The 12644-nt window shown below is 46.7% G+C and overlaps 1 protein-coding gene across 1 annotated transcript in view; it reads right to left on the reverse strand.

The window, feature by feature from the left end:
* Window positions 1–12644, reverse strand: part of LOC135812088 (fibrillin-2-like) — a 160228-nt gene that overhangs the window by 73905 nt on the left and 73679 nt on the right. Inside the window, exons 19-21 of the mRNA XM_065325417.1 lie at window positions 9336–9461; window positions 7239–7403; window positions 396–560 (exon numbers count right to left, since the gene is read on the reverse strand). Of these exons, the coding sequence (XP_065181489.1) occupies window positions 396–560; window positions 7239–7403; window positions 9336–9461 (456 nt within the window). The remainder of the gene's footprint in view (window positions 1–395; window positions 561–7238; window positions 7404–9335; window positions 9462–12644) is intronic.

A 12644-nucleotide genomic window follows, 5' to 3' on the forward strand; every position in this document is an offset into this window, starting at 1 on the left:
AGATACCGGAGCCAGCAAAATATTGTGGCCAGCTGTTATGTACAATCCTGTAGAGCCTTTGTATTCACAAATACGGGACAGATACGGGACAGATACGGGATAGCTCCAGGCGTGACACAAACACACAAACAAACAAACACCAAATTAAAGCTGTGTGGACCCTGGCTAGCGCCAGACGTTACTGAGGTAACGTCTTCTGCCTAGCTACGGGAATAAAATATGTAGGTTCACTGATGACCATCGAAGAAAAACGTTTCTGAATTCTACTTCACATACATGTACTTATTGTACCTTATCAGTCCATCATAACAAAACCCACAACACACTCTTCATAGCGGGCTCTTTTTTTAACCAGGTGTGCAATACTCTACCCTGGTTCAAACGGTGGGACTTACCCTCGCAGGCAGAGAATGTCCATTTCTGGTTAGTTTGGCAGTAAATCACCGGTGGTGAACCGGTGGCCAGGGTGTAGCCAGGCAAGCAGGAAACATTCTTCGCCACAGTGCTGTTGCCGGTGGTAACGGCATTGGGAATCGGGGCCGGAGGGGGGCACGAGTTCTCTGAACGGGAGAAGAATAATGCATGAAAATCGTCGGACATAGCTTGAAGCACGACACAGTTGAGGCATCGCAAAGTTGAAGTGCCACACAATCGAGTTGCCACAAAGTTGAAGCTGCTGCATCCTACTATCAAGAGTATATAACCCCCAAGAGTGTGCAGCTCTGCATATGGGGTCTTCGACGGCGAAAACTCACATGACGTGTTCGTTCTACGTACAAAGGAAGGATAGCGTGTGCGCAATCCGAATATCTATGTATGTATGTATATTTTTATTTGAATTCGCAAGTACACACGGGCTACAAGCCCAATTACATGGAAGCGAATGCCATAATGAGGCCAATTAAGAAAAAAAGGTGGAGGAAGGAGGAGGACGGTAGCAAAGCAACAGGGAGGACAATTCAGGACCAAAATCAACAATTGCACAAATGTGAGAGCACCTGAGACCGAGGGTACCTGTGGAGCGATAACATGCCAAGCAAACAGAAGAAAGGAAATCGCAAGCCAATACACGCTAAACTGCACTTGAGTTAGAATGAAGGGGAAAACCGGAGCTCAAGAAAATTATAACGTACAAAGTCATAATAAGAAGTCAACTGGATGAGAAGTAGCACAAGCAAACATTTCCTGACAACGAGAGGGGCTGTAACTACAGCCACAGCAGTAGCTGCTGTAGCAGCAGCAGCAGCAGCAGCAGCAGCAGCAGCAGCAGCAGCAGCAGCAGCAACAACAACAACAACAACAACAACAACAACAACAACACCTTTACACTCCTCTGGATCATTCAACACTGCTCCATCGGCTCAAATGGCCGACAATGTTCTCTCGCCGCAAAGTGAAGCTCACCCTTCTTGCTCACTCCATAAAATACCAATATGCCCCACAACACATACTCTTGCTCAACACCCCCGCTCAAGTTACGGCCCAGTACAGCCTTCGACACGCACGCACTTGGCACCTCTCACCCTCCAGAACCGATCGCTGTAAAGACTCCCCACTGTACAAGTCCCTAGAATACTACAATGCCCTCCCTGCTAGCATTCGTGACGTCTCCTCCCGACCTGCTTTCAAACAAGAAATCTGCTCACTGCTGATTAACTCAATCTGCTCCTGCAGCGCTCACCCTCTCCCATACTTGTAAAGTTCAAAGTGATGTAAATCACTTTCCAACTGTTTAACCCACAATCTCACCTTCTCATCAATTTATCTCTTATTGGCGATGGTGCCATCGTGAGAATAAAGAATTCCAAAAAAAAACAAATAAACAACAACAACAGCAACAACAGCAACAACAACAACAACAACAACAACAACAACAACAACAACAACAACAATGCTCACTCCATAAAATACCAATATGCCCCACAACACATACGCTTGCTCAACACCCCCGCTCAAGTTACGGCCCAGTACAGCCTTCGACACGCACGCACTTGGCACCTCCCACCCTCCCGAACCGATCGCTGTAAAGACTCCCCACTGTACAAGTCCCTAGAATACTACAATGCCCTCCCTGCTAGCATTCGTGACATCTCCTCCCGACCTGCTTTCAAACAAGAAATCTGCTCACTGCTGATTAACTCAATCTGCTCCTGCAGCACTCACCCTCTCCCATACTTGTAAAGTTCAAAGTGATGTAAATCACTTTCCAACTGTTTAACCCACAATCTCACCTTCTCATCAATTTATCTCTTATTGACGATGGTGCCATCGTGAGAATAAAGAATTCAAAAACAACAACAACAACAACAACAACAACAACAACAGCAACAGCAGCAGCAGCAGCGCCGTGCAGACTACTCCAAGGGGAGTATGGGACTGTGAACACAGAAGGCGGGAGAATTCACGGAGTTTGCAGATCTAGCCCGCCAGCGTGAAGGGCAGTGCAGCTACGGCGAATTCACTGGGACGATTGAGTAGGCGAACTTCGCTGGGGAGGGTGTTCCAGAGAATGGCACCACAGTGCGATGGACGGGATGTCCCTGCTGCTGACCGGGCTAGCGGCAGGCGCAAACCCTGTCCTTGCTGGAGGCGGGTGGTGTTTCCATGAGCACTTCGAAACTTGTCCTGGAGGGCTGGGCTGGCTCGATTGTGCTGGCAACGCCACACAAACCTCAGCATCTTCTGCTTGTGCAGCTCCTGAATGCTGTAGAACTGCAAGCTGGTCAGGAGGGGTTGAGCATGAGAGCGGGGTGGCTGGCCAAACACTGCCCTGGCAGCTCGGTTCTGGAGAACTTGCAAGCGAGAGACTTGCTCCTGTCGCAGGCAGGCGAAAAATGCTGTCGACCCGTACAGCACATCAGGCATGATGATGGACTTCATGAACTGTGTACGGGCCTTCAGACTTAATGCTCGCCTAGATCGCCAGAGCGCCCCGATCTTCTGCGATACTTTCTTGGCGATGCTGTCCACGTGTTTCTGCCAGTTGAGGGAGCTGTCCAGCAGAACTCCGAGGTACTTCGCAGTGCTTGCTGCTGGCAAACTAGTCCCATTGCAATTTACAGGAATGGCTTCACTGTGCATGCTCAGGACTTGGCTCTTCGTGGAGTTCAGGATGAGGTTGCGATCCTCTAGCCAGTCAGCCACTGCAGACACTGCCTGGGTAAGCGCCGCGGAGCATTCAGTAGGCAGCCGGTGGCTGAAGTACAAGCCAATATCATCCGCAAACTGTACTGTGGGCACGTCACCAGCAACCTCTGGTATGCCGCGTGTGTATACACTGAACAAGATTGGTCCTAAAACGGATCCCTGTGAAACACCGCATGTGCATGCATTACAGGGTCCGTCCTGGGTTCCAATGCGCACTTGCTGGGTTCGATGGCTGAGATAGTTGGCAAACCAACTTAATGCCGTTCCAGAAACGCCAATGTCGAACAAGTCCTGCAGCAGCGTAGGGTGACTGACTTTGTCAAACGCCTTTGACATGTCAAGTAGGCAGATGCAGCAAGGCAATGCAGATTCCTTTGCAGTGAGAACACCATCCGTTAGTAGCACAAGTGCATCTTCAGTGGAGTGATCCTTCCTGAAGGCAAATTGGGTCGGTGGTAGAACATTGTGTTCATCGAGAAATGCCACAAGCTGCCGCTGCACGAGCTTCTCCAGCAGCTTTGAGGCAATCGGCAGCAGGGATACTGGACGATAGTTCCCAGGGGATGTTGGGTCTCCAGACTTGTACAGAGGCCGGACCAGGGCCTTCTTGAAGGCAGAAGGTACAATGCCCATTTCAAGAGACTCATTGAAGATCCGTGTGAGGGATGGCGTGAGGATATCACTGCAGGATTTGAGAAGCAGCCCAGGTATTCCATCACTGCCAGTTGCCTTCACCGGAATTATCGCTTGCAGAAGCTTATTCACAGCAGCATAAGATGCTGGTCCCAGACAGCTGAGTGAGTGTTCAGCTGGGGGTCCATTCGGTAATGGCAAGTGGGCTGGCCGATCAGGGTCAGTTACAATGTTGCTAAATGCCACGCTGACCTTGTTCACATCACATGCAGGGTCTTGGTTGCTTCCTCCTCTGCCAGTGATGGAGTTTAACAGGGATCACATCTTCCTTGGATTGCGATTGTTGACAACACATTCATCACTGAAGTACTGGTTTTTCCTCCGTCTGACAAGGTTTGCTGCCGCCGTTCGAGCACATTTGTACTGGTGGAATAATGCTATGTTAGCCCGGTCTCGCAGCCATCTTCGGTGCAGCCTGTTCTTTGCCATCATTAGCTGGTAAGTGTCTCTGTTAAGCCATGGCCTTCTTCTGGAACGCTTCTTAACTGGGGTCATCGGGGCATGATGGTCCAGTACACGCATTATGCTAGCGTGCCAAGTGGACCACATATCGTCGACGCTCGCATGTGGAGGAAAAATGTGAAGGTCTGCTGCAAGCAGGTCAGCGCGGAGAGCTGCTATATCCACTCTGTGCAGCTGCCTAGTGAGGAGGGAACTCGCTGGCTGGCTTACTTCAGTAGCACAGCTGAGTGAAGCACTCACAGCAAAGTGATCGCTGATGTCACATGGTACGATGTTCCAGGATGTTAAGCTGGCATGGTTGACCAAGACTAGATCTAGTATGGTTCCACGCACACATTGGGGCAGAACACGAGTTGGTGCTGTCACGACGTTCTGCAGTCCATAGCTTCCACACGTGTCATGCATGTGGCGCAATTGTGGGCCAGGAGAAACTGGGTCAGCATTTACATTGAAGTCGCCCATCATAGTGACCGATCCGGTGTTGTTGGTGGCTGCCTGTAAGACAGTCTCTAGTCTGGGCCAGAACGCAACTGTTTCACTTGGTGGCCGGTACACACACCCTAAGAGATGAGGCGCCCGGGCACCTTTAAGCTCGATCCAGGTGCACTCTACATCATCCGCCGTCAAATCCGGGCGAGGCTTCACGGGGAGGGTCGACCTGAAGTAGATACATGTTCCACCTCCTCTTCCACCGGCACGGTCCTGACGGGCAATACTGAAGTTTGGGATCCGGATTTCTCCATCAGACACTGTGCCATCCAGCCATGTTTCAGCAACACCGACTATGTCCCAGCACTGGTCCGCGATCAGCTGCTCCAGGGCGTCGACTTTGTGCCGAAGGCTACAAATGTTGATAAAGCCAAAGCGTACCCAGGAATTTGCTGGGGCGCCTTGATGGGACCGTGGTTTAAATGGTATGGCATTGGGGTTGAGATGTCTAGTGAAAAGACCCGGAATAGATGGGGCGGCATTAGGATTAGGTTCGAGTCCTGTTGGAGAATTAGGGTCACGCAGTGCTGTCATCATTCTTTATCACTGGTCGGATCTGTGGTGGAATGTTTACCATTGCTGCTGCCAAGATTGTCTTGTGATGCTGCATTCTGATGTTGGTCACGGTCTTTAAACTGCCATGGTCTGGCGTACAGAGGTCTTGGCCAGAAGTTTGGGGATACAACAAGCAAGAGGGCACTTGCTTCAACCATAAGTCGTGCTGATACCTTTCCATTTTCTGCTCTGTGCATGCTGCAGTCATGCACAGTGGTCTCTGCTCCAGCCACCAGGATCATGCTGGGGATTTGCATACGCGCAGTGAGTTTCTGTCAGAGAGTGCTTTTTTTATTACTCCGCTGCTCGCTAAAACGGGCTGGAAACGTACAACTGCGACACTACACCATGTGATGTGAGTTTTTGCCGTCGGCGAACCCCATAGAAAGGGTATCATGTGTTGCACACTCTTAGGGGGTTATATACTCTTGCTATTATTGTAGTGTTAAATGCAGCGGCTTGGTGGCCTTGTACAGTGTTGCTCAATGAAATGTATGTGTGTGTATGTATGTGTGTGTACAGTATGTGTGTGTGTGTGGGGGGGGGGGGGGGGGGCAGGGGAGAAACAGTTTTCTATATGTGTGTCGCATCGCCCTGCAGAGAGGCTGCATATTTAGTTTTTCTGCGCGTCGACGGGATGTCTGTCCTCACGTTTCCTGGGACCGGCACTGACTCTGCCGATCACGGGCGTTCTGTACTCGGCGGGATGTCTGTCTTGACGTTTCCTGAGACCGGCGCTGACTCTGCCGATCACGGGCGTTCTGGACTCGACGGGATGTCTGTCCTGACGTTTCCTGGGACCGGCGCGGACTCTGCCGATCACGGGCGTTCTGGAGTCGACGGGATTTCTCTTCCGACGTTTAATGTGACCGGCGCTGAATCGCTTGTTCACGCTTATTTTGGAGTCGACGGGATCTCTCTTCCAAAGTATGTTTTTGCTGACGCATCCTATCATCTATTCGGCAACTAACGCCCATTCTAAGGCCTCGTTTACACGACAATGATTGAAAAACGTTTTTGACAAAAACGTTTTCAACGTTTTCAAAAGAAAATGCTTCCACAGATTTTGATAAGAGCGTTTACACGACAATGCTGAAAAGCGTTTCAAAAACGTTTCAAACGAAAAACGGCCTTCAAAGTGTTTTTCAATAGTTTTCGTTTCGTTTCGTTCTCGTGTAAACGCCAAAAACGTTTTACTAGTACGAGCCCTGTACTCAAAAGATGCCGCCGCCAGCCCTGCGCCAGGCCAAATTCTTGCACGTGACGATTGCACGCCGAAAAACATGTTGCAGTGTACACGATTATCGTTTTCGTGTAAACAGCAAAAACGTTTCGAAAACGATTGAAAAACGTTTTTCAATCGTTGTCGTGTAAATGAGGCCTAAATTCTATTCCTCCTTGTCTCCCTATTTCTTTCCAAATATACCTCTACATCAGGGAGTCGTATACACAATACGACGAATATTTTTGCCAGCTGTTTGTACGGGACGGTACAGGACAGATGACAGATACCGGAGCCAGCAAAATATTGTGGCCGGCTGTTATGTACAATCCTGTAGAGCCTTTGTAGTCACAGATACGGGACAGATACGGGATAGCTCCAGGCGTGACACAAACACACAAACAAACAAACACCAAATTAAAGCTGTGTGGACCCTGGCTAGCGCCAGACATTACTGAAGTTAACGTCTTCTGCATAGCTACGGGAATAAAATATGTAGATTCACTGATGACCATCGAAGAAAAACGTTTCTGAATTCTACTTCACATACATGTACTTATTGTACCTTATCAGTCCATCATAACAAAACCCACAACACACTCTTCATAGCGGGCTCTTTTTTTTAACCAGGTGTGCAATACTCTACCCTGGTTCAAACGGTGGGACTTACCCTCGCAGGCAGAGAATGTCCATTTCTGGTTAGTTTGGCAGTAAATCACTGTTGGTGAACCGGTGGCCAGGGTGTAGCCAGGCAAGCAGGAAACATTCTTCTCCACAGTGCTGTTGCCGGTGGTAACGGCATTGGGAATCGGGGCCGGAGGAGGGCACGAGTTCTCTGAATGGGAGAAGAATAAGGCATGAAAATCATCGGACATAGCTTGAAGCACAACACAGTCGAGGCATCGCAAAGTTGAAGTGCCACATAATCGAGTTGCCACAAAGTTGAAGCTGCTGCATCCTATTATCAAGAGTATATAACCCCCAAGAGTGTGCAGCTCTGCATATGGGGTCTTCGACGGCGAAAACTCACATGACGTGTTCGTTCTACGTACAAAGGAAGGATAGCGTGCGCGCAATCCGAATATCTACCAGGATCATGCTGGGCATTTGCATACGCGCAGTGAGTTTCTGTCAGAGAGTGCTTTTTTTATTACTCCGCTGCTCGCTAAAAACAGGCTGGAAACGTACAACTGCGACACTACACCACGTGATGTGAGTTTTTGCCATCGGCGAACCCCATAGAAAGTGTATCATGTGTTGCACACTCTTGGGGGGTTATATACTCTTGCTGTAATTGTAGTGTTAAATGCAGCGGCTTGGTGGCCTGGTACAGTGTTGCTCAATGAAATGTATGTGTGTGTATGTATGTGTGTGTACAGTATGTATGTGTGTGTATGTATGTTTGTATGTATGTGTGTATACAGTATGTATGTGTGTGTGTGTGTGTGGGGGGGGGGGGGGGGGGCAGGGGAGAAACAGTTTCTATATTTCTCGACCTTTTGGGCCCTGACAGGGCTACATGCGCTAGCTGTGTCGCATCGCCCTGCAGAAACGGAAACTGACCGTGCACATGGTTGGTCCTCTGGGGGAGGGAAGAGACCCAAGTGCCATCAGTGTGTGTCCCTGTGGCACGTGTTGTGAGCTGCCTTTGGAGTGAAACACCTGCCTGATCATCTTATTGGTATGTTTATGGCTGGTATGGAGTCATCAAACGACGTTCTAAGAATGTAGAAAGGAAAAGGACATATGGATACAAGTTAAGAGTAACTGTCCACCACTGTAACTAGATAGAGTACTGAGACATTCGACGTCTTTCTGACTCTATAATTATAGTATCTAGTTACAGGGGTGGACAGTTAATCCTGACTAGTATCCATAATTATGTCCTTTACTTTCTACATTTATTATTGGCTCAACATCCGAGTTTCAAATTTGAAGAATGGATAGAGGAACATGGCTGCCAAACGTACAGCATGTAGTAGTGCCGTAGCTGTGCTGCACACACACATACACATACATTCACACACACATACACACACACACACACACACACACACAAACACACAAACACACATACACATACACACACACATACACACACACACACATACACACACACACACACACACACACACACACACACACATACACATACATACACACAGACACACACACACACATACATACACATGCACACATACACATACACATGCACACACACACATACACATACACATACACACATACACATTGGACCATTGGACCATTGGACGCCCATCGCCGGAGGCGATGATAGCGATGCTACAGCAGAAGCCATAGCAGCTTGTGCTGGGATTGCACCATTCAACAGATTGCAAGGCTGAAGAATTGACCGCCACTATTCAGCCTGGTCTACACCACACAGCTATGAAGTGGCTTTTTCTGGCCAGTGAATCCCTATTTTTTGGTCTTTTTCATTTTTTTACCCGCACACACATCACACCACATACTCCGGCATGCACTGGCTGTTGGTAACCACCCAGGAGAATGAAAGAAAAGTCAGGATGAGTCTGAGCAAGAGAAGAAAGACGTGTGTGACCATACTCGTTGGGAATCGAACCCACAACCTATCGATTGGAAATCGCTGAACATACACATACACATACACACACACACACACACACACACACACACACACACACACACACACACACACACACACACACACACACACACATTAGAATGTGTTCTTGCCCGAAGACACGCACGGCTTGAGCAACAGACTAACCTCCACAGCGTGTCGGCAGAGATATATTCTTGCGATAGCCGAGAGGGCAGCATTGGTACGTTCCCACGTCATTGACACATCTACTCAGCTCACAGGGGAGTGGTTGTACATCGCATTCATCTATATCTGTGACACAGAACATTAAGGACAATCAAGGCTTGTTTGCTTGAACGTCTTCAAGTTTCATGCTCTCGCAATCATCAGGCAACATGAGGATAGGGTGCCGACCATGCTGGTATATAATAATAATAATAATAATAATTTTTAAAAATAACCGACGAGGAGACAACAGTCGTAAAATAGCAATGAAAAATATCAATTGTGCACTCATAACCATGTATAAACAATTAAAATGAAACAATTCCAGAACGTTTTCGTGTGACCATCATCAGTGGAACATCGTCACATAGTAAGAATCACTAAAACAACCAGTTATATACATCACTGTAACCCACACACTTCACGTACAAACTAGCACGCGGGGAGCCCCAAGTCATAAAATATTAACTGGTTTAAACTTTAAGGGAAAGAGACTAACGGGAAAGGTCTGAAGAAAAAATTGACTGTCACCACCAGGACTCGAACCAGGGACCCTCGCTTGTAGCCAGCGATGCTCTAACCACTGAGCTATGGCGTAGTCGTCATCCCAGCAGAGGCCGTTCAACATTTTGGTGTCACACCTCGTGAAAGTGTGACAAGTGTTCCCTGATGTGTTCAACGTGTTTGTCTACAGCTTGCAGCTGTTTGTTTTTGAGTTTTTAACACTTTAATCATTTTTAACACCTATGTTGAAGTGTTGACTTTTTCTTTCTTTCATTCTCTATATAGTTATGTGTTTTTCTAATTTCCAACATTCCCTGTACTATCCTGAAGAGAAGGGAAAGAAAACGTTTGATAGAAAAAGTGTCTACTGAATTGTGTGGATTTGCGTTGTTGCATGCGAATACATATTACGAAATAATAATAATAATAATAATAATTTGAAACTCGGATGTTGAGCCATAAATAAATGTAAAATAGAAAAGGACATATGGATACGAGTTTAGAATCATGTTACAGTGATGGAGAGTTACTCTAAACTCGTATCCATATGTCCTTTTCTATTTTACAATAATAATAATGGCAATAAATAAGATAAATTGTGCACTCATAACAACAGCAAAAGCAAAAGTTGTTATGAGTGCACAATTTATCTTATTTATTGCCATTTTACGACTATTGTCTCCTCGTCGATTGTTTAAATAATAATAATAATAATAATTTCCCGTTTGTCTCTTTCCCTCAAACCAGTTAATATTTTATGACTTGGGGCTCCCCGCGTGCTAGTTTGTACGTGAAGTGTGTGGGTACAGTGAGGGCTGCGTCCCACCCGCCTGTGCGGATTCACAGGAAGTGTGAGTTACGAAGTCTGAAGAAAATGTTGAACGGCCTCTGCTGGGATGACGACTACACCATAGCTCAGTGGTTAGAGCATCGCTGGCTACAAGCGAGGGTCCCTGGTTCGAGTCCTGGTGGTGGCAGTCAATTTTTTCTTCAGACTTTTCCCGTTTGTCTCTTTCCCTCAAACCAGTTAATAATAATAAAAATAATAATAATTTTAAACTCGGATGTTGAGCCATAAATAAATGTAGAAGAGAAAAGGACATATGGATACGAGTTAAGAGTAACTCTCCATCACTGTAACATGATACTATATACAGTCAGAAAGTGCAATAACTAGGCACAAAACTGACAGAGTACTGAGACATTCGACGTCCTGACACCTAACTTCAACACATGTCCGTAGCGCTAACCGACAGCCTTCCAACTTGGAAGGTTCAAGGTTTTGGAAAGACCAAAGAGGGGAACGCAAGCGCAACGAAAACGAGCAAAAGCTACAGTCCCAACGGAACAAAGAATGTCGATTGTTACTGGACGATGACGAGACCAGTATGATATTTGACAAAGCGGTCTAACTACAATTCGAAGCAGCAAAGCAGCACACCACCCAACTTGGGTGGGTCATAAATATTTTGTGCCTAGTTATTGCACTTTCTGACTGTATATAGTATCATGTTACAGTGATGGAGAGTTACTCTTAACTCGTATCCATATATCCTTTTCTCTTCTACAATAATAATAATAATAATATTATGCCAGGAGAGGGTGGGCATGGGTCTTGTAGCGCTGCATGAAAAGCTGTGTGAGAATGTTGGGGCTCGAGTCTATAGGTTTCAGGGCTAGCAGTGCTATGTTAGTCAGGAGCCATGTTGTTCCGATAATATATTGACTTCAGTAGTAAGTCATGCTCGATTGTAAGTCGCACCCCTTTTTTACCCTCAGTGAATTTTTGTGTAAAAAGTGTGACTTACCGTAAAAAAAAGTAAATTATCGTGTCCGTTCCCGAAGGGAACTCACGACGGCCGCTAACACCCGATAAACCCTAGCGGCAGATGCTTACCGTAAAGTCTGGTATAAAAGCCCCGGCTTCTATGACTTTCTTGGTGAAATTTTGCAGGCTTCTATATGAGACAGGCTTCTATACAAGACAGGTATTTCTATGTATGTCAACACTAAAACCAGGCTTATGTGTGATTTGATGGGCCCAAAATTGCGGCTTCTATTCAAGTGCGGCTTTTATACAAGACTTTACGGTATATTCGGGGAACTCTGGTCAGCCCAAAAATGACAGAATACCGTAATATTTGACATTCTTAGTTTGCCTTGGGACATAGTTTATGCACATTTTTGCTGCGCTCGCCATCCCCTCATAGGTCCTACCATAACCTTGAACCTGGAGCTGGAAGGCTGTTGGTTTGCACAATGGAGATGTGTTCGAGCTAGGTTAAGGCCCTTCAATTTTTTTACTATCAAATGCAAAATTGAACTCGGGTACTGAGCCAAACGTAAATGACATTGTAAAAGAGGTTTGAGCACTGGAGGTGAGTGAGAGCTAGGTCTCAGGTCGCTGAATGGCACAGTAACGTGTCAGTTTTGTGCCCGGTTATCGCACTTTCTGACTGCGTATTATCTTGGATACTGAGCCAATAAATGATTATAATTAAAAAAATAGAAGAAATCACATGGAAACGAGTTATGAAGCAACTATCCACGACTGTAACAAGGTAATAATCAGTCAGAAAGTGCAATAACCGGGCACAAAACTGACACGATACTGTGCCATTCAGCGACCTGAGACCTAGCTCTCACACACCTCCAGTGTGCAAATCAACAACCGTCCAGCTTGGGAAGTTCAAGATTATAGTAAGACCAATGATCGAAGGAAAGGTCATCTTATTATCTCGTTACAGCAGTGGACAGTTACTCATA

The sequence above is a fragment of the Sycon ciliatum genome, chromosome 3 (genome assembly GCF_964019385.1).
Source record: "Sycon ciliatum chromosome 3, ocSycCili1.1, whole genome shotgun sequence".
Taxonomy (NCBI): Eukaryota; Metazoa; Porifera; class Calcarea; order Leucosolenida; family Sycettidae; genus Sycon; species Sycon ciliatum.